The 22,474-nt window shown below is 41.9% G+C and overlaps 1 protein-coding gene across 3 annotated transcripts in view; it reads left to right on the top strand.

Moving 5' to 3' along the window:
- Positions 1 to 22,474, top strand: part of PPFIBP2 (PPFIA binding protein 2) — a 154,739-nt gene that overhangs the window by 15,179 nt on the left and 117,086 nt on the right. For all 3 annotated transcript variants that reach the window (XM_019551483.1, XM_019551484.1, XM_019551482.1), the window contains exon 2: positions 5,858 to 5,955. In XM_019551483.1, the coding sequence (XP_019407028.1) occupies positions 5,892 to 5,955 (64 nt within the window). In that variant the 5' untranslated portion in view covers positions 5,858 to 5,891. The remainder of the gene's footprint in view (positions 1 to 5,857; positions 5,956 to 22,474) is intronic.

Raw genomic sequence — 22,474 nt, 5'->3', positions numbered from 1 at the left:
GGAACTAGTTAGGGAACTTCTGGAAGGACTGGATGTATTCAGATCAGCTGGTCTGGACGATCTCTACCCTAGAATACTGAGGGAATTGGCTGAGGTCATTTCAGGACCCCTGGCACAGCTTTATGAGCACTCGTGGTGCTGTGGTGTGGTGCCAGAGGACTAGAACAGGGCCAATGTGGTTCTCATCTTCAAAAAGGAGAGGAAGGAGGACCTGGGAAACTATAGGCCAGTTAGTCTTACCTCAAACCTGGGCAAGCTTTTTGAGAGAATTTATTCTGGTGCATATCCATAAGGGGCCAGCAGAGGAGATTATGCTTAGGGGCAATCAACACGGATTCATTAGCGGCACCATACCTACAAGCTGGGGAACTCCCTTTTTGTCAGTACAGAGGCAGAAAAGGATGTTGGAGTCATCATTGATGCCAAGATGAACATGGGCTGGCAGTGTGAGGATGCAGTCAGGAAGGCCAACCACACCTTGTCATGAATCCACAGATGCATCTCAAACAGATCCAAGAAAGTGATACTCCCCCTCTATGCAGCACTAGTCAGGCCACAGCTGGAGTACTGTGTCCAGTTCTGGGCGCCGCACTTCAGGAGGGATGTGGACAACATGGAGAGGGTCCAGAGGAGGGCCACTCGCATGATCGGGGGCAGCAGGGCAGGCCCTACAAGGACAGGCTATGGGACCTGAACCTGTTCAGCCTCCACAAGAGAAGGCTCGGGGGATCTAGTGGCCTGTTACAAACTAGTCAGAGGGGACCAGCAGGCACTGGGGAAGTCACTGTTCCCCCGAGCACTACCAGGAGTGGCCAGGAATAGCAGTCACAAGCTAGCAGAGGGTAGATTCAGGCTAGATATCAGGAGGTGCTACTTCACTGTCAGGACGGCTAGGATCTGAAACCACCTTCCAAGAGAAGTGGTGCTGGCTCCTACCCTGGGGTTTTTAAGAGGAGGCTAGATGAACACCTTGCTGGGGTTGTTTGACCCCAGTACTCTTTCCTGCCATAACAGGAGGTCGGACTCGATGATCTGCTCAGGTCCCTTCCAACTCTAGAAACTATGAAACATGAAGAGAAAAGGTTAAACAGCTTTGCCTATGCTGTTTACACCACATACTCAACATCAAATGATAAGATAAAGTTACCAGTGCAGAGGTTCTTCAAAGGGCAAATTTAACAAGTGTGACAGCCCTACTCAGAGAAGATTGTGCTGCCTAGGCCATCTGAGTAGATTGGAAGATGGACGTATACCCAAGGACATGCTGTACGGAGAATTATTGGAGGGAACGAACAACAGGATGCCCCAAGCTTTGCTATAAAGACACATTCAAGTGAGATATGAAGGCATTTGGAATTGATCCTGGCCAATGGGAAACATTGGCAACTGATTGGAACAAGTAGTGTCATCGTCTCCACCATGGCATTAAAGTACACAACAGGAATTGGCTTCAACAGCTTGAAGAGAAAAGTCTATAGGAAGCAAGCAGCTCCCAAACCACCCAACTCTTATGCAACCCCTTCCACAGAACATTTGCAATGACTTACACAGAACATACAAATCTCGGGCTGGACTATTCAGTTACATGAGACATTGCAAACCATTTATGTCATAGGCTGCAATTTCCACCATCTCTCGCAGACAAAAGGATGCTATAAATGATCCCATGCTTTTTTAAACATGCTTATTCGTTTCAGACTAGTACCCAGAAACTTATACGGCTTTGCAGACACACTCAACATGAATGTAGTCTGATATTCATTCAGGACCAACCTAATTTCATATTTTCCAGGTTATTGAATAACTGAAATAGACTTGATTTTATATATCAGTTTATCAACTTGTGCCTAAAGGACTCAAGTCTTCCCTAAAAGCAACTTCAAATGCACAAGCATCCTTATCCATGATTCAAAGCCTAGAGCTAGCCACCAGAGCCCCACAAATGAACAGCTCATGAAGAACAAAAATGCTTCCAATGGAAGGCTCCTTGTAGGAATGTTACAGTATGTAACAGAGCACAGGGTGTGCTCTGTTGCTGCTGCCCATGCCTCTAGGAGTAAGGCAGCCTGCAGCTGTTGCAATACTCGATTTAGGCACAGGTGCCTGACTGGGAATAGGGACCAACTGTTCATGAATGCTGCGTGTCCCCAGAGGCTTGGGGGGCATGGTGAGCTCCCACAGATGGTGGCAGTGCTGTTGGCAGTGGAAGCATGTCAGTGGCAAGCAAAGAGCTCCTGCAGGTGGGTGCAGCACTGTCGGTGGCGGGGGGGGGGAGCGAGCACTGACCAGCGGTGACCACCCACAGATGCCACCGGCAGCATCAGCAGCAGCCAGCAGCGATCACAGACTGCCTGCAGATGCCCCTGGCAGTGTCGACAGTGGGGGGGTGGGGGTGAGCAGTGACCGCCCTGCAGGTGCCACCAGTAGCATCAGTGGTGCTTTATCACAGGGGGTGTACTGCCATGCTCAGGGGGTGCCTGTGCACCCCCTGTGCATCACCAGTGCAACTGTTCCTTATAAGAGCAGGAGCCTGAGCAGCAAGGCCAGCAGTCTGCTGCTTGCAGCTGGGAGAACACCACCTGGCTGGAGCTTGTGGCAGAATGCCGGGCTTGCAATTCCGGCACTGCTTGGGGAGCCGCGGGCTTTGCAGAGCGGGCGAGCGCGCGGCTTGTGGGGCGGGATTGGAGGTGGCTTTATAACCGCCCTTGAAGTTCGCCAAGCTGGCGCAAGTAGATGACTTGGAGTAAGTTGTTAGTTTCTTTGTAATAAGTCTATAGGATGTCCGTTGGTTCACGAGGTTTCGGAGCTAGCCCTTGCGTTCCAACACTGGAACCAGTCCAATGCTAGGTGCGGCTGCCAGCTCCTTAAGTCCCAGAACTGGTCAATGGCTCACTGAAATGGGATGTTAGTAGTAGAAGTTATTACAGAGCAGATATAAGATAAAACAAAAGGTTTTATTCACTCACCTGGCCTCACCCTCTTATGAATAAGAGGGGAGGCCAGCTGGAATGAAGTTGCAGTAAATATAAGTATAGAGAGCATAGATATGCTGTCTAAGCTATGAAGAGAGGCAGTCGAGAAGTGGAGTCTCCGATGTTTCTTCAGTTACAGTATGCCGGATACAAAGGGGGTCTGTTGGTTCACGGGGTTCCAGAGCAAGCCCTTGCGTGTCAACACTGGAACCAGTCCAATGCTAGGTGCGGCTGCCTGCTCCTTAAGTCCCAGAACTGGTCAACAGCTCATAAATGGGATGATGAATACAAAACTGTAACACGGTGAATCGTTGTCGATTGTCAGATTTTCGAGGCCTTGGTTTTTGCTGGGATGCGCCCAGGCGGGGAGGCTGAGAACTGGCTGCAGGGTGATCAGGCCTACAAGATCATCCAGTTGTCGTCTCTGCTACTTCCTGCCTCTTTGCCTCTTTTATAGATGTTGGTTGGACTGCTTCTGTGACACTAACTATGATATAAGCTAAGCATACAGGGATAGGATAGTTTCTTTTACACAGTAATTGCTAGGCAGATTTTCTACATAAGTTTCGTTTCTGCAAAAATGACACTTCTAGATAAGAAATGAAATTTACAGAATGTGCATATGTAGCTTAATGCCAGCGGAGAAAAGTACAAAGCGCTCATTTTGATTAACAGTCAAGACTTTAAGGTTACATAAATGTGAGAGTGCCGCGCGGCAGTTATACAGAAAAAAAAATAAAACAGTTACAGAGCTGCTGCTTGTGACACCTTGGAGGTAAGGGCAGGAGTTATGGTGTTGGCTGGAGGCTCCTAGTTCTAGGGCATGACTTAAAACTAACCTGCTGGGGCTGATTGGTGTGATGTGACTGCCAGTGGCAGGGCAGTCTCCAGGAAATGCCACACCTGGGGCCTCCCCAGGGGAGGGCGAGTATGAGGCACCAGAAAGCCTCAGTCCCTGCTGCCTTGCAGGTGACGCTGTGGAGGGGAAAGGCTAGGGGAGCACACCCCAAAGAACAAAGCAATGGCCCAGACTCACCATGAGTTTTGAAGTGGGGTCCTGGCCAGGTGAAGGGGCCAGAGACGGGCCCAGCTTCACAGTGTGATCTGAGGCTGCGCTAAGGGAGCTGGGAGTAAGGCTCCAGGAAGGTGGGGCCCTGAGCCTACATGGATCTATGTGAGAAACTCCTAAGGTGAAGGGACAAGAGGAGTTTGTGCTCAGTGTAGGGTAGGGGATAAGACCCAGCATACGGAGGGGGAATGGGGCTTGGAGCCCAGAGTGGGGTTTGGAGCCCTGAATGGGAATGGGGCTTGGAGCTCAGACTTGCTAGGGGCTACAGCCTAGACCTGGGATGAGGCTTGGAACCCTGAATGGGTAGAGGCTGGGAGCCCAGAAATGGGATGGGACTTGGAGCTCTGAGTGAAGAACAACAGAGAGTCCAGTGAGAAAGCACTGGGACTATGAGCTCCAGGGGGCAGTCCCGTGTGAGACTCTAGAGCTTGGGTCCCAGTGTGTGACACTAGAAGAACATGGAGACCATCTGCAAGGCATGGGACATAGTATAGGGATGTTTGGAGCCGTCCAACAAGTTAGTCTAAGTTGTGTAGATTAAACTGACAAGCAAGTGAACATAAATTCAGGTTTGATTCCAGAAATGCAGCTACATGCCTGCAGTGCCCCAGGCCAGAAGACAGGGCACACTAGAGCGTGCTTCCCTGGTCAGCTGGAGCAGACAACTTGAATCTGGAGGGGAGTTGGGATAGAAGTTCAATAAACTGATTTAACCTAAATGAGCTCAGTCTGATACTACACCCATCCAGGTTTATCTTTAACTGGTTTTGGCCATTTTGAAAGTGGTTTATGTGCATTGAACTTCTATTATGTTACAGATTTGAACAGTTTTCCAATACTTCTACTGGTTTATGTGTAATTTCTGTCCCTAGCTAGAGTTTGGAGACTTTCAAGGTCAGGGAACACAATTTGTACCTTCCAGCCTTATAGGAGGACAGACAGAACACAAATGTTGCAGCCCTTTGAGATCTTATCACTAATGTGTGACTGGCATATGATGTGACAGGAAGGTAGGCATGTCAAAGTAAAAGGCCAACTCAACTCTATTATGGACACTGGTTCTGCAAATTGGATATGAGAGAATTTTACTGTAAAAATGTTCTTAGCACAAGCAGCAAAACGGCTGTGCATTTTCTAGTTTTCTGTTTTCTGGTTTTTTTTGTTTCTTTTGAAATGTTATCTGTTGATAGCAGTAGCTGGTATATGACAAATAATCTAGCAGGGAAATTTTGATCTTCGACTCATTCAGAACTGAGATATTTTTGGAAAATATCTCATGTTATCAAATGGGACTCTGAACTTTCAATAGAAACTGATTTTAGAAAAATGTAGTGATAAGGTAGGAAGGCAATCAGCAGGACTCGTGGGGGGATGCAGACTGTGGGTAAAAGATTCTGAATCCACTGGAATCCCCAGGAATGATATGAAGGCCACGTATGCTCAATTCCTTCTTAATGGTGTCATATTAAGGGTGGGAGCAAATCACACCTTTTATCTGGATATGTCAACTTCAGTTGAAGAATGAGAGTTTGAGTTTCAAGCCTTCCCTTTTTTTAATTTCTGTTTATAGTGAAATTATTTATAGAGAGAAAAAAAACTAAAAAACCCAAATAAGTAACTGGAAATGCTGGTTAACAGTTATTGCTAGAAGTGGGAGCAAATTGATTGGCCTCCATAGTATTGTGCTTTAGTTTGCTGATATATGACTTCAGCTTTTTCATTTACAGTGGTGGAGCAAGAAATACATTTGCTAAAAAAAAATGTGCCTAAGTTATGCAGATTATATTTGAACCAGCTGCTTTTTTTATTTTAACAGTAGGAGGAAGAAAGATCTGGAAAAGTCAGACATCATGGCTTCAGATGCAAGTCACATGCTGGAAGCGGCCCTAGAGCAGATGGATGGCATTATTGCAGGTAGGATTATTTTTGAGCCACCTAATTTTTGCGGGGGGAGGGAAGGGGGTGGGCACAGCATCTGACCTAAAAACACCAAATGTTACTAGCTGCAATTTACTCTGAAAGCACTAAGAGATCAAAGTGCTTGGTGCCTCATATAGTTAAGCACTTTTTGTTGATTAGTCTCTTTCTTTCAAGAAACACACCCTTTTTAATGAGAAACAACGAGGAAAACTTTGTGTCTGCAGGATTACTTTCAGAGATTTCATAGGTTTTATAGACATTAGGCTGGAAGGGACCTTGTAAGATCATCAGGTCCAGCCCCCTGCCCAAGGGGCAGGAAGTCAGCTAGGGTCAAGGATCCCAGCAAGATAAGCATCCAAGTGTTTCTTAAAAGTGTCCAGGGCAGGTGCTTGCACCGTCTCTGGGGAGAGTCTCTTTCAGGGTTTGGGGGCTCGATCACTAAAGAAGTTTTTCCTCATGTCCAGCATCAAATGGTCTTGCAGGAGTCTGTGACCATTTGACCTTGTCAACCCATGAGGTGCTCTGCTGAACAGGCACTCCCCCAGATCCTGATGCACACCCCTTATATACTTATAGGCTGTCACCACGTCACCCCTGAGCCTGTGCTTCTCCAGGCTGAAGAGTTCCATAACTCACAGCCTCTCTTCATAAGGCCTGTTCTCTTGCCCTCTGATCATGTGCGTGGTGCTCCTCTGGTTCTTTCAAGCTTTTCCACACCCTTCCTAAATTATGGAGCTTTCCCTGGATACTTGGGAGGAGAAGGCAAGGGAGGGAGGTTGCCTTCTGCTGGATTGGCAGGGGCAGGTAGATTGGAACTCCCCCTCCCCCCGGGTGACAAGCTCCAACCTACTGTCCCCCTGACTGCAGTGGGGTTGAGAGAATCCCAAAATGACATCCCTCCCTGCCTTCTCCTCCGATCCAGAGACAGCAGCTGCAGATTGCTGTGCTGCAGCCAGAGCAGACAGAAGTTAATTAAGTCACTCCATTTAGGAGTGGCTTCATTTGAACCCTCATACAGTGTACAGTCAGAGAGCTCTGCAGCTGAGCTTTTCTATTTGGGCACAACTTAGAGCAATTTCAAGGGGCCAGTCACATGACAAATGTAATTTCTGTCTGTGCTGTTAGTGGCCTTCAGGTTTGCACTGACACCCATCACCATGTCTGACCACATTCCCAAAATAAGTATCTGTGCAGGTCCATGTCTTACCCTCTGCACAATGGGATAGCACTTGATGCAGCTCTCAATGCATCACCCACTCAGTAGCTCATTCTCCCTAGTGCCCGGGAGGATGACTCCAGCCTCTGGCACATCAGTTATTAGTTTCTTCCCTGCTTCCCAGTAATAGCTTTAGATCTCAAAATGGAGCCTCAAAATGTTGTTATCCCCAGCAAGAAGTATATACATATCCAGGTTTTGTTTTTTATTGTGAAAAATCTGAGATAGCCACAAACATCCACTTTGTTCTGCTCCTTTATAACTTTATGTAAAACATGTATGATAATTTCTTTAATTAAAAAATTATGCTGTATAGAGTGCAACACAAAATATAGTTTTAACTAGTAGTAGATCACTGAGATCCTATTTTTCACATTTTAATATACCATAAAACATGCAAGCAAAATGTTTCCTTCCTCTTTCTCCCAACCTGTCTTGCTTAAAATGAGAATACAAATATTTGATTCCAAAGACTCAGTTTCTAAAGAACAAACATTTTTCTAAACAAAGCAAGCTTAAGGCAGTTTTATCTTTGATAACAATTTTAAATGCATATTTCTTGAGTGTCAGCATAAGCTTGTAAATTGCTTTTGAAAATGGAATTCATGCACCCAAATCACATAGGTACTACTGAACATTTTACATTATATACGGCTTCCAAGTTGGAACTTCAACAGTTCAGGCAGGTGGATGATTTTTATTTTTATTTTCCTTGCTTTAAAAAAATAAAAAGGAAAAATGAACCAAGCAGACCCAGAACATATATTAATTTAATTTAGATGACATCATCCAAGATTGGCAAGTGTTATTGTGTTTGGGGGGTTTTTGAGCGGGAGATTGGCAGAGAAGTAAAGTTGTTTATGACTAGCATGGGCTTTAAGGGATGTCATTCCTAAGAATTTTGTCAGCTACAGCAGTCCATATTCTGTAATTAATTGTAGATGCTTCCTGACATAACTCAAATTCTCTGAAGTCCCCTACTGTGAACTCTAGGCAAGATGATATATATCTTCTAGGTCACTGAGTGATATAGATGTTTTGTTTAATGAATTTTCCAGTCGTATGTAGAGAAGGAGCTCACTTTAAATAACTTCTACAATCTTGTTTCTGAGAGGGCCTTTAGCATGATAGAATTTATTGTCCTTTTCATGCCTGTGTGGAGTCGCATTGCTATTCAGTGAGCCTTTCCAAATGACAGTTGTGCCTTTATTCAGGAAATGACTGTTTATAGATATAAGTGTATATGCTACTGAGTTAGATGAGACAAGGCTGGATTAAATTAGATGACATATACATATGCATTATATGCACATATGTCAGTGTACCTAGAACTTTTAGGGGTTTACTACTGGTCAGTAAGTAATGAGATTTTAATACTGGGGTTTTGATTGTGCCAGTTGATGCTTTTTTTCCTCCCTTCACTTGGTTGTCACAGTACTGGAGATGGGAATAGAACAGGAAAGAAAAGCAAATAGCACACAGACTCTTACACACTACACAGCAGACTGAGCATCCTGCTCACAGCTATTTTGCAGCAGTGTTGGTGTTTATGCTCTGGAAATTTAACTAAAAAACATTTGGGCATGCTTATGGGTTCATTGAGTTCTTTTCTACCATGCAGAGAGGGGTGGTGAACAAAACAAAAATATCTTGGAGGGAGATCATTTTTGTAAGGGTTTTACATTGCTCAAATTTTGTCTCAAGTCTGTTAACGTTCTGGTTAATTTGCAGTTATAAAGTTAAAAATTAATGATTGCCATTGAGAATACATCTTTTTTCTTGAATAAAATCTCAAGAAACCATAAATCAAAGTATAGTTTTAATTTTTAACCTATATATCAATGCTTTTCTATATAGGTAATAGTTTCCACTATTGTTAGGGAAATTTGGTGTGCTTACCTGGAAACAGCCAACCAATCCACCACTTGATGATTTGGAGATCATACTTGTCTACCTTCAGAATTTGGACCACACAGAAAAGCACCTCCACACTTTCCCTTTGCAAATAGCATGGGCCTCACCATGGTTCTGCATCTCATTTCTTTTCCCACTGTGACATGGAAACCTTATTCTTTGAATATAGGTTACAGAGCAACATAGATTCTGACCCTGTGTCTCTTAGTGCTTTCAGAGTAAGCCCCCATATTTTTTATTGTAAAAACCTGCAATTGACCATGTCCCTGAAGCAGGTTATAGATTGTGTAGAACCAGAAACTCCATACATAACCAAATGGTATAGGTTCATTTTGAATTGGCAACATGAAGAAGAGGGAGGTGGGTCCTTCTGCTACCCTTAGATAATTGGTGGGGAATATACTAAAATTGTGTGCTTGTTGTTAGAAGTATATTTTTATCTTTTAACCATCTCTTAATGGGCCTTTTCCTTTAATTTTTAAGGAACATTCTTCGAAACTTTAAATAAATTGGATGCTTATCTTGCTGGGATCCTATGACCCCAGCTGACTTCCTGCCCTTCGGGCAGGGGGCTGGACTTGGTGATCTTCTGAGGTCCCTTCCAGCCCTAATGTCTATGAGATTTATGAAATTTATAATAATAATTGTTTAGGAACCTAATGGCCCTGTCACCATAATATCCAAGCACTTTGCAGTCTTTAATGTCCTTACTAAAGCATGCCTGTGATGTAGAGGAGATATGCCTATTATTGCCATGTTACACTTGGGAAACTTGACCATGGAGATGGACATTTGCAGTAAGGCAGGGAATTTAATTCAAGTAGAGATAGCGTCCTAACCATTAGACCATCCTTCCTATGATCAGGATACAGGACTGGTTGAAAATGTTGGTAAACTTGAGAAACAATATCCTGAACGAGTCAAATGCAGCACTAAAACATGGGAAACAGGCTGCCCCCATTAAGAGAAAATCTTTATCGTTTTGAAATCCTCTCTACTTGTGTTAGAAAAATGGATATAGCTTTCTTTTAATGTTACTGATGTCTATATAATCTTGGACAAACTAAAATGTTTAGTGCTAGATGCAGGTGAAGTGATTTTGTTAGTTGAGAGCAAAATGAAGTATGTCATTTGGCCACTCTACAAGTATAACCTTCCATAACTTTTGCAATGTCCTTTTCCCCCATAGCAGTCTGATTCAGAGAACAAGCATCTTATCTGACGCCTGAGCATGGATTCAGGTTATTATGCTTGATTCAGAATAGCAACCTGGTTACTATCCAGATTTTATTCTTCCTCTGCTTTTGCTTCATAAAACAAGCATCAGGGTTTCTTTTCTGAACTCCAATAGACAGGAATGCTTTGTTGGTCACCATGGGTATTGTCCCAAGTGATCAGAGGGAAAGTGAGGCAAGCTTCCTGAGGAAAGGAGAACTGGACACTTGGCAAAGAATAAACCAGGACTGACAACTTTTCTAGGAGGTTAACCCTGCTACAGTGCAGTATCAAGATACCAAACCAGTTTTGTGTGAGCTAGACTGGGTACTGGAAGCAGTCTAGCTGTGGTAGTATATGTGGCAGATCTATTTATGGGCACCTATATTTTTGCAGTTGGAGTTTCAATCTTTCTCAAATTTTAATGGAGCCAACCTATGTCTATAGCTAGTCCCAATGAAAATATTCTTCCTGTAGACCGTGCAACTCAGTGCAATATAAAATATACCAACATCAGAGCATATAAAAGTAAGATTGTCAAGAAAGATTATCAAATTGAATTGTATGGGTTTGATTGAATTTGACAGAAAGGTCAGTGTTCCCAAACCTTTTATGCTTCAGTGCATGTATTCTGATAACTTGCCCCTGTAGCTGTTATGAATTAGGCATGCTGAACAATTAGTCTTAATTAGCTGCTCACTTAAAATTTCCCTTGAAGTGCAGAAAAAAATAATGCTGTTGCCAATGAACAAGACTGACCTATTCGCCAATATGCTTGCTAATATTAAGCAAAAAAAAACTCAGCCTAAAAAATATTCCCATGTGTCCCTGTTGCGCAAAAAGGGAACATAACTGTGGCAATACGCTCCTCTGTGGTTTTGAGTTAGTCGTTTAGCCTCTTCCTTCTTTAGCCTCTTTGACAAAATGCATGCCTGTGTTACAGTGGGGCTATGAGATTGATTAATTAAAAATACTCTGTATTCATTAAGTTCAATTAAGTATTATTTAATTGTTTACATCACAGATGGTTTCTCTGGGCTACTCTCTTGGGAATCTATTTTTGGATAACCACAAGATCTAAGAAGCCTTATAATAAGATTTTAATTTTTAGCAGCATTATGGAACAGAGATGTTTCTATTCTTTTCAACTAGGATTATTAAACTAACCCTTGGTAAAAAGTTGTTGCATTTGTTTGTCACTGAAGGAAACGGATATTAAATGGGTTCTTTGAGTGTGTACAGTGAATGCAATGTAATAGTTGAAGAAGTAGATACTTAACAATTACAAAAAAACTTGTCAGATTGCTCATATATAATGTTTGTTTAAAGTTTCTTGAGGGATAAAACACTTGCAATCATCCTGTGACAATGGTAACATACTAAAGAGACTAAAATTGCCTTTCATGGAAGCCATCTTGAAGAGATCCCCAGAATTTTAGGTTCAGTTTTTAAAAGGTTTTCCTCAGGGTTCTGGCTGTCGAAGCATAACATAGGACCTCTCTTCTTCACATCCAGCCCTGCTGTCTTTACAAGAAAGTATGGAGTGATGCTGATTCCCTATCTAGCAGTGTAATGCATCTCTTCATAGACCACCAAGCTAGCTCAAGCATAATGGTCGTCTTAAAGTGGAGATGAGAGCAATGGATGAAACATACCGATAATGTTTGTTAAGTCACGTTAGATTCTAAGTTTTATATGCACACCAGAGTAAGTTTCTTTATTAATTTCCCAGTGGCCACATGCTTTCCTCATGAATAACTACCCACATCATTGCCAAGTTCATTTTAGAGCTTAGTATCTTTTTCTCTTGAACAAGAGTAAACCAACCATCCTTCTTAATACAAAAAAAAGGGCGGGGGGAACTTACTGCTCCATTTCAGAAGTGTTTGAAATGGCTCAAACGGAATAGGTAATGCTTACTATATTTCTCTTCTAATCAGTAATTTTTTCTTTTCAATGTACGGCAAATATCGTGGAGCTAATAGGCAGTACAGATTTAATGGTGTGTTTGGAGAGGGTGAGCAAGTCCAGAGTATTCTCCTTGTTTCCTTATCCTGGTTCATTTTATCCTTTTGCTCCCTTCCAGCTATCTTGGGGATCATGGTATTTCAAAGAGGGATGGGGAGGAGAGAGTCTGTAACATTTTACAAGTTGTAATAAACAGAAACTACAGATTTTTACTCGGGCACTGTATTGACAAAGGCTGAAATTGAAATAATGATACTGGAATGGAATAATTGAAGTAAAGAGCAAGTAGTTTCCTCTGGGATCAGAGTAATTAGATGCCAATAGCTGCAGTGGCTGAGGCTCATAATCTTTGTTGGCTGCATGGCACAAGGGATAATACAACTACATTGTAATTGTCTTAATAGTTTGTGCTTTAGTTAGAATTTTGTAATTCTATTGTTTCTTCAAAATATACACATAAATAAAGTTGAAAGCCTGAAATGTGTAGGGCTCAAACAAAAGAGAGAAATAGCAAACACTGTAGATGTCATCTCTTAGCATTAGACTTTATTTAAAACTATGTAAATTTTACATCTCATTCTTGTATCCCATCAAAAGGGGCTTCTTAGATTGCAAGCTAAAACCTTTTCCAAATTCACATAGTTTTATAGATTGATAAATGATTTGAGACAAGATCCTGACAAAGTACATCTAACATTAACCTATCACAAGAGCACCAGAGAAAATACCTATCACAGTCTTATGAAAACAATACAGGCCTCAGTTTATCTTGGCAATAAATAAGGAAGGGAAAGAAAAAGTTAATTATAACATTTAGCCAAAAGCTTGACTGACCTGGTTAATTGTGAAGAGTGACCTGGTTAATTTTTATGAAGGATGTTAAGTGATGATATTAAGTTCAAAATCACTCTCTGAAGTTCGGCTTTACTGAATTCTGCATTAGCTCATCCTTCATCTGTCATCAGCAGTGACATACTTAAACATGCAAGGTAATAGCCTCTCAGAAGCTTGATTCAGTGGGGAACAAATAGTATAGCTCTTACAAGCATTCTTGAGTCACATCCATATCACACCTCTTCCAAACACTTTTTCAAGTGGGGAGTAGGGCAAGGTGTCCAAGTTCTGTCTTGGCCAGATATTAATTCTCTCTCCTGTAAGAGCATTTGTCTGAATTGCATACTTCCTCATTTTTTTCAGAGCTGTTTCTCAGCTTAGCTATCTCATGGAGCATATATGCATTAACTAGCTTTAGTTTGTTTTGATTTGTATTTTTATTGTTGCCAGCAAGCATGTATGTGTGAAAATAGGCATTGCATGCCTCAGCAGACTGGAATTATAAGTGCTTTACAATTTACATACAATTTAGGTGGAAGTCAAGGAGTTGCATAAATTATTGGGTACAGTTTGGAGTTTCAAAAAACAGGTTAAATCAAGATCTTGGCAACCGCATGATGGTTGCACATGGGTGGCACAGCTCGTCTCATTCTTTACCCCCTGTTGCCAGAACAACCTGAACTTTTTGGAATTTCCTGAATTTTGAGTACAGCCCTGCAACTATTTTGGCAATTATCCCAAAAAACCCCTACGTCTCATTCTATTTTTATATGTTAGGCATACTGTCTCTTTAGGGAAAAGCTATGGTCTGAAAACAAGGCAAGGAGTCAAGAGGTCTTAAGTTCTAATACCCTTTATGAAAGTGATTGATTCCTTCTGTATAACAGGGACAATACTACAAGCTTTCTGAAACTGTTGAACATTAATAAATCCCTGTAAAAGTTCTCTAAGGATATTACCTTTTAAAAAGTTTTATATAAGTATTTTTAATCCCATATTTATGTATGACAAAACTGGCCTATGAAAAGCTAATTGACTTGGCCAAAGTCAAATGTTGAGTTATTGGTCAAGTTGATACTGGTATTCAGGCATTTGATGTCTAGTGCATACATTGCTGCTTCATGGAACAGGATTTTCATTCCATTCTAGTTAGGGCTGAGATGATTAGCCATCTTCCTCTGTTCTTTTGAAGTATTAATAACATCTAGGTATTACAGAATTAGGAAATGCAGATGCTAATATAGATTGTGTAGCATGTTAAATACAGAAAGGATATTATTCCTGTTATAACTGTATAGTTTTCTATATTTCTTTTTCTAAAATTACTTTTTTTTAAGATTAAATGTATCATTAAAAATTCGTAAACAATGGAGGAATGTTCTTAATTTTTCCCCTGTATTTTAAAAAATCTGCCAGTAGTTGTCCTCCCATAGTTCTGCCAAAAAATATTATGGGCAGCCTATGCAAATATCCCTAACAATAAAATATAATAGGAACTTACTTTATTGTCAGGTATATGCAGTGATGTACAGTAGATTTGGCACAGTCAGCATCTGCAAAAACTAATAATTGTATCCCTACTAAGAAAATATGCCTTACCCACAAATTGTATCATAGGTACAGAGACAGCAAAAAGGATTGTTCATCCATAGTTCAAATACAAGTAAAAGAAATGTTGGAGACATACATCACAGCAAGCCAAAGATGAGTACAAAATTAGACTGCTGGTAGCTCTTTCTCTGGTTCACAAAACATAAAGCAAAGGTCACAAAAGCAAGCGAAATAATTTTAAAATCAAGAACTCTGAACAACCAGAATAAGCCATTTAAGTTCAGCAGGCTAACTCCAGATGCACAAGCCTACTCGTTTCAAACAACTGAAGCAGAGACCTATAGGAAAATTTCTAAATCAACATACTAAAAAAGAAATTGCATCTCAGTGTTTTGTCATAGATCTATTCTAAAACTGTAGCATTTAAACCATGTGTGCTAGGTATAGTATTATATAGAGGTTGATGGAGATGCTTAGATAGATTATGTTGTTATTCCTAAACCAGAAGGACAATATTAAGATCCTGAGAATTCAGAGCATTTGTCTGCCCTATCTTATTGTACCTTCAAACCAGAGGTGGCCGTCATTTGATGCCAGCCATTATCTTAGCCAGAAATTACCAATTCTATGGGAGGGCTCTCTGTGCAAAAGGATTTGGATTGGTTCAGTCAACACTTTTAAGTCCTTCACTGCTTGGACAGGTCTTCTAGCAAGGATAAAGGAGTGGTTATACCACAGCTGGAGTGACACACTGCTACCCATATGCATTTGGAAAATCTGTCCCAATAACTTTAAAAATCCTTCTCTAACTTCTGTCTCAACTTCTCAGGAAGGTGTTTCCCTGAGCTGCATCCTGCCACATGAAGGTTCACAGGGTTTGATCTCTTTTTGTACAAGTTTAAAAGTTGGAGGCATAGTGAATGAAGCATACATGAATGAGAAAAGAAACACAGTTTAATTTGTGTGATTTGTAGTTTGGGTGCCAGTTTTACAGACATTTGGCCAGTGCTGAGAGCCTGGTCTGAGGTAAGGGAGGTTTGGATGCGATACGGGGGTCTAGTGAGACCATGGTGGGGTGGGGGGGTGGAATTCAGGTGGCTAGCAGTATTTTTTATTTTGGGGGGGGGGTTGGTTGGTTGGTCCACGGGGGAGCTCTCTGTTTGGAGGTAGCATGGGGAGGTCAGGAGGCTAAAAATAGCCTGGTTGGAACAGGGTGGAGAGAGGTTCTCTGATCCTGCCACATGCCCCCATGGACCCACTAGCCCCCCTGGCCCATCCACTCTTCCCTCAACCCTGATTAACTTAGGTTGGGCTCCCAGAACTGGCTGAATGTCTGTAAAAACCAGCACCAGATTGTTCCCAGTGCCAGTTTTACAGATGTTTGCCGGTGCTGGGAGGCCATTCTAAGTAAATTGGGGTTGGGGGAGGAACAGGTAGGAATGGTGGGGATAGCAGGTCTGCAAGGTCGAGGGGAGTTGGCAGGATTGGGGGGAGTGCTAGCAGGACTAGGGGAGTTGTTTGGTCCACAGTCAGGGATTTTCCATCTGAGCGAAGGGCTAAAAAATAGTCCAATGTTAGGGTAGGAAAAGCACAGCTTTAGGGCTTGGGAAAATGACTGGGCTTTTGCAGTCCTAGGGCTGTATTCCAAATACGTCCAGGTGTTTAGTTAGATCAATATAAACTATGCCCAATCTAACTTGCTGTACCTCTCAAGTGAATTAAGTTAGATCAGGACATTTTTTGCCTGATTCAACCATCAGGGAACATATGTACAATTTGGCACTCGGATCAACCTAACTAGGGATCTAATACGGTTTGCACATGGGTGATCTACATTAGATGGCCATTTTTTACCTGATTCAACGTCCAAACTTGTGAGTGTAACATCTGTACATACCCCTGCCGACTGACTAACAGATACTGCCTAACTAACTAGCTGTTACCTGAGGGAAAACCTCAGCCTTTTGTTAGGGACCTTCTCTAAGTTATAACTAATCATAGAATCCTAGAAAATGTTGGTTGAAAGGGACCTCAGGAGGTCATCTAGTCCAACCCCCTGCTCAGAGCAGGACCATGCCCAGCTTGATCATTCTGGCCAGGGCTTTGTGAAGTTGAGTCTTAAAAACCTCCAAGGATGGAGATTCCACCACCTCTCTGGGTTACTTGTTCCAGTGCTTTACCACCCTCCTAGTGAGAGAGTTTTTCCTAATATCCAACTTAAACCTCCCTTGCTGCAAATTCTGTCACTGCAGGAGAGAGGCTTAAAATTCAGTCTCATAATGGTAAAGAAAATTCGAATTTAGCTAAAGGACAACTGTTCTTGCTCTAAGGCAGTGGTTCTCAACCGTTCTTAGACTCAAGACTCCTCTCAGAAAATGCCAGCTCTTACTTTTCATTCATTTTGTGACTACAGAAAAATAATAGAGCAGTGTTTATGGTGCAAATAACTTGGAAAGATTACAACATGTCAACTTGTTTTCAACGCTGTGGATTCCTATTTGAAATCTCCGAGGTCATCTTGTGAATCATGTGTGCACTCCCAACAGTGTTAAATATGTGGCACTCAGTGGTACCCTTTAAAAAGGGTTCCCTGATTGAGAATCAGTCTTTGAAGGTAGCTATAGATCACATACAGTTCCAAAGTCCATTGGTACTGTAGAAGCAAGACATTTGAAAACAAATACAAACACAGAACAGAAGAGGTGGTAGGCAGTCTAGGGAAAAAGCATTTAAAACATGCTGGCTATAATCCCATAGGATTAAGAATCTGCACAAGGATTCTTTTGTGGTTTAGAAATCTGTTGACCTATACTCCAACTTCATTCATCTGAATCACTCTATTGTCAATTAGGGGCAGTAAACAGATCTTGAAGATGGTCAGATTTAAATAATATTTTAGCAGCATCCAAAGAATTCCTGTATGCATGTCCAAAGATATATTTTGTTTTGAATACTAACTTTATTTTCATTATAAGCAGAGTAAAATTTGAAAAAATAAGAAGCTTGCAGTATAAAGATCTTGAGTATAGTGAGCTTTGTGATAATTTGAGTCTAAATGCCTTCCCTTTCTCACAGATCAGATTTTTTTTTTTAATGCTTTAAGATTCAGCTTTTCTTGATGTGGCATTTCTGTTCTTTAATTGTGTTAACACCCAGCTTTCTGGTCTAGAGTCATGAATTTGGGGTCTGCACTGAAATCCTGTGGGATTTTTTTTTCCTCTTTCCCTGTTAAACTGTTTTTTGTTAGATTTATAGCTGTCTGAGCTGAAGTGGACCCTATTTTCCAATATGTAACTTGAAAGGAAACTGCAGGCCTGAACTCTACATCCCAGCACATATGAGGGAATAATTTAAATTATGGAGCTGGCTTGGATGTGGCGTTTTAACCAATCACTAGTGGATTGCTTTAGCGGTTGAAGTCCCTGTGCTTCAGGGATAGACAAAGCAGAATGCTACATAAGATATGCATGTATTTCTAATTTTAAGGATTTTTTTTCCCCATGTCCCTCACTTCTCCCAATTTAACTTATTTGTATCCACTATAATAGGACCTCTGTGTAGCCCTCTGTGGCAAGGTAGAGCCATACTCCTTTTGGAGTCACCATGATTCATTTCATAACAGTGTCTGAAGAAGTTAGTTTGGCTCCCTCCTCCTTCCCTTCCCCATGCCAAGCATTCTGCTGCAAAAATGGAGTTCAGCTATGTGTTTTATTCACCCCTTATCTTTGGTTTATCTAAGTTCAGGTTTTCAAAGCCATCTTCATGGGGGGGAAAGGGAAAGAATCTTTTTTCACTTTTTAAAAGAAAGTAGAGATTCTCTGTATGTAGAAGTATAAAGGATAAACTTTGCAGCCCAGGTGCTGACCCTAAGTAAAAAAAAAAAAAATAAAATAAAAAAAATCCAGTTAAATATTTCTATAATGTATTACAAGCTGATATCCTGAGCATGTTGGCTGTTCTGTTGTGTTACAGACTGGTCAATGATTAAACCTCTACAAAAATCATGTGGTCCTATTTACATACAGTTTGACATTGTTCTGATTTAAAAAATAATTATTGTGTAAAATGTGCATTTTCAACATATCCTAAGGTATCCTCCCTCCACAGAGATTAATTGTACCTTTAGGAAACTATTCTGTATTGATGACCAGACTAGGATAAAGTAGATGACAGTGCAGTTTAACAGAAAAGGTTTGAGTCGTCTCTTACCAGGAATTGCTTTCTGACTGTTTTCAATTTGGTGCAAAATAAAGAGACGAAATATGTTAAGGATGGAGACAGCAGAGCAGGAACTGAGAGAAGTAAAATAATACTGGGGTCAGTGGCTTGTATGGAAGTGGAGAGATGGATAGAAACAAAGGAGTAAAAGTATATAAAAGAAACAGTGAATGGAGAAACATCAGATTGGGCAAGAGTGGATTTTAAACTGTTTGTACATGATTTGATAGCTCTGGTAACCTTTTTTCACAAGACTGTTACATGTATTCTTTTCCAAATTGGTTACATATTTGCCCCAGAGCAACCTTCCCCTGGAATTAGCTGATTCACCTCAAAGAACTTTGAACTCCAAATATGACATTTATCATCACAGAACAGGAGCTAACAACTGCAGTTCTTTTCCCTCACTATCAAATCTTGTTGAATTTACCATAGAACACCAATGAAGCTGTATACTTACTACAGCTATATCTACACATTCAAATAATCTAGGAACTTCTCTCAGGTTTACTCCCTATGTAAAGAAAATTACCAAGAGCCACATGTATAGACATTCATGTGCCGAGGCCCTGAAAAGTAGAGAACTTGCAGTGCTGACCCTGTGCAGCTCCAGGGAGGGTGATGGGGGGCTTATGCACACATCTCAAGCTCTGCAGGCTCCCTTAGTCTGCCTGATGACAGATGGCAGCAGTGCATAGGGCAGCCCTGATTATCTGACCCAGACTGTCTGTGGTCAGCCTGTGTTCCTTTCCAGCACAATGTGGGGATTGTGAAGGGGGGCATGATGTACTTCCTGCTGGAGCAGCAGAGCCAAGTGACTGATACATTGGCTCCCTGGAAGCGGGGGAGAGAATGCTGAAGGACACTTGTTTTCTTCTGAGAGAAGCCACAAAATATACAGACATATGTTCTGCCAAAAGAAACTCTCCCAGGAGGGATTTAACCCTGGCTATTCCCATGTTATTTTTCTCTTGGTGTAGCCATTTTTACACTGGGAGAAAAATCCTGAACATTGTGCAGCAACTCTTCCAAGATAAACTGACTGTCTATATGAGGCCTATGAAAGCAAAAGTCTGAATTGATCAAAGCCTCAAAAGTCTTCAAACCCCCAACCTGCCCTTTGCCATCTTCCCGCTTACCACGTTCTTTCCCCTTCTCTCTCTCTCTCTCTCTCTCTTCCTTTCTCTCTCTCAACCCCCCTCCTCCTCCTGCCCCCCCCCAAGGATCAGAAACCCATGGTGCTAGGCATGGTATCGGCACAGTACAAGATTCCAATCCCAAATATAGACAAAAGACAGAAGAAAATAAATCTTATAGAATTACTTCCTTTTCCAGAGAGGTAACTGAGGCTAGGACAGAGCAAGCAACTTGCATAAGTTTACAATGTGAGTTTTTGGCAGAGCTGGTCAGCCCAACTGATTTCTGAGTTCCAGTGAAATGCCCATCTATGCTTTAAACACATTTATCCCCACACCTCCCCTTGAGCTGCTTGTCAAAGCAAGCTTATCAAGAGGGTATGTGCAGTTTCTCTTTTTGACTTTAGTATCATCTTAGATTTTAGTCCTCAAAGCAAATCTCGTTCTTGCATAGAAGTACCGTATCTGTCTGGTGTCACACCTTGCTTGTGTGCTTTGCAGCTTCAGCATGGAAGTAGTTAAATTAAACTATTTAATTAAATATTTCCTTTTACTTCCTTTTTCAATTTCTTTATTCTTCTGCATTCCATCAAATAAAAGTTATTTAGGAAGTGAACAAGAGGAAGTTGGTCAGAATGCATTTCAGTCCTAGGTTTGTTTATCAAGTGAAATAGGACGCTGTACTAAATCAAATACTGAATGGACTAATGCATTTCTCCCTTACTTTTCTCCCTAGGCCCTGCCTCCAGAGGAATTTGTCTTTTTTTTTTTTTTTTTTTTGTCTTGCAGACAGAGAATGAAAGGGTTGCAGTGGGAACCTGCAGCTCATTGGGTTAAAAATAGCACTGAAAAGTATGTGCATGTGTTTGAGGGGAAAGAGGGTTATGTTCTCTCAGGCCCCCTCTACATGGGTAGGTAAAGGCACAATTAGATCTAAAGCGTGATCCACACAAATGTGCTTTCTGCTATGCCACACATGCATCTATTCTTGCCAAGCTTGGGCTCCCTCTTCATAGGCAAGAAGCAGGCACCCATGGTTGGAAGCCCTCTTTGCTCATGAGGCTCCCAGCTGCAAGGATCACACACAGCTAGGACACTGGACCCAGAGACCCCTACATGAGGCATAGCCCTGTATGGGGTCCTGTGTGGGCACCTGCAAGCCTTAGGGATCAATGAAGCTGCAATCCCCAGGGTTCCAGAGGTATACCCATGGCTGGGAGTCCTATCAGCTCACTGATGGGGCCCCCACCTATAGGGGAGATCCTGCTACATGTGCAAATTAAAGCTCAATAGCAACCAGCTGTAAAATAAGTACACATTTTCAAGGTCTAACTTTATAGATGACTGGAGCTTTTTACTATGTGATAGCTGGTCTCAAGGTAATTGCCAGTTAACCACAGTTAATTGCATAATACCTGTAACATGTAGAGGGAGCTTTAATGACACAACAGGGTGTGTGAGTATGCTCCCTACCCAGAGAATGAGTTACTTCAGGGGTTTTCAATCTATTTGCTTGGTGTGCCCCCAGAAGCCAGTTGACAAGAGGGGGTCCCCCAATGGCTGATCAGTGACTGGGGGAAGGGGGGGATGGATCCTGGAAGCCCTGGCAGCAAAACCAGAAGTGCCACGGGGAGTCCTCTGAGCACCTGTGGCAGTGAAAAGTGCTGGTGGCCCTGCTCCCTGCTTCTTCACACTACTGCCGTGTACCCCCTGGGGCCATCCAAAGTACCCCATAGGTATGTGTATGCCTAGTTGACAACCCCTGAGTTACTTATATAAGGGCTTGATTGTGCCTTATACTGGGCACTTTGACCAGTCTACCAAAATATTTAGGCCTGTTCTTATTCTTTATCCTTCAAGTAGGCCCATTGACTTCAAGTTAAAGGTGCTGTACTGGATCAGGGCTGAAATGTTTGGCACCTTGCAAGACTGAACTTTAAACTGCCTACACAGCAAATTTATTGTGCCAAGCAGCATAATGATGCTTTTGGATGCATCCAAAGCAGGGTAGCTGTGTCAGTATGATGACTTGGGTGCATTAAGTAGTAAGAGCGGGCTAACTGGTATCCAAAGCACCATGTGGAAGTGACTAACTGCTCTGTGCACAGGCTGCTTCCTAAACAAATAGCAATGTAATGTGTTAGAAAGTACCACTCCCTGGCACAGTAAGTTTCATGTAGGAACATGCCCATATTCCCTGGGTGTAATAATTTGTGAACAACCTTGTCTGCCTCATCAATAGAGAAGATATTTTATTGCGTTGAAGACTAAACTTTCTTAAATAAAAAAAAGACTTTAGAGTTGTGTTTTTACTTACTGATTATACCTGAAATACAAGGTATGCTGTTTCCAGTAGTAGGTCTTTCTTAATTACTCGCATGATCAGGGGACAGCAAGGCAGGCCCTATGAGGAGAGACTACGGGACCTGAACCTGTTCAGCCTCCACAAGAGAAGGCTGAG

Source organism: Crocodylus porosus, unplaced genomic scaffold, assembly GCF_001723895.1.
Source record: "Crocodylus porosus isolate Cpor-Errol unplaced genomic scaffold, CroPor_comp1, whole genome shotgun sequence".
NCBI classification, from domain to species: domain Eukaryota; kingdom Metazoa; phylum Chordata; order Crocodylia; family Crocodylidae; genus Crocodylus; species Crocodylus porosus.
This window is presented reverse-complemented; position numbering and strand designations above follow the sequence as displayed.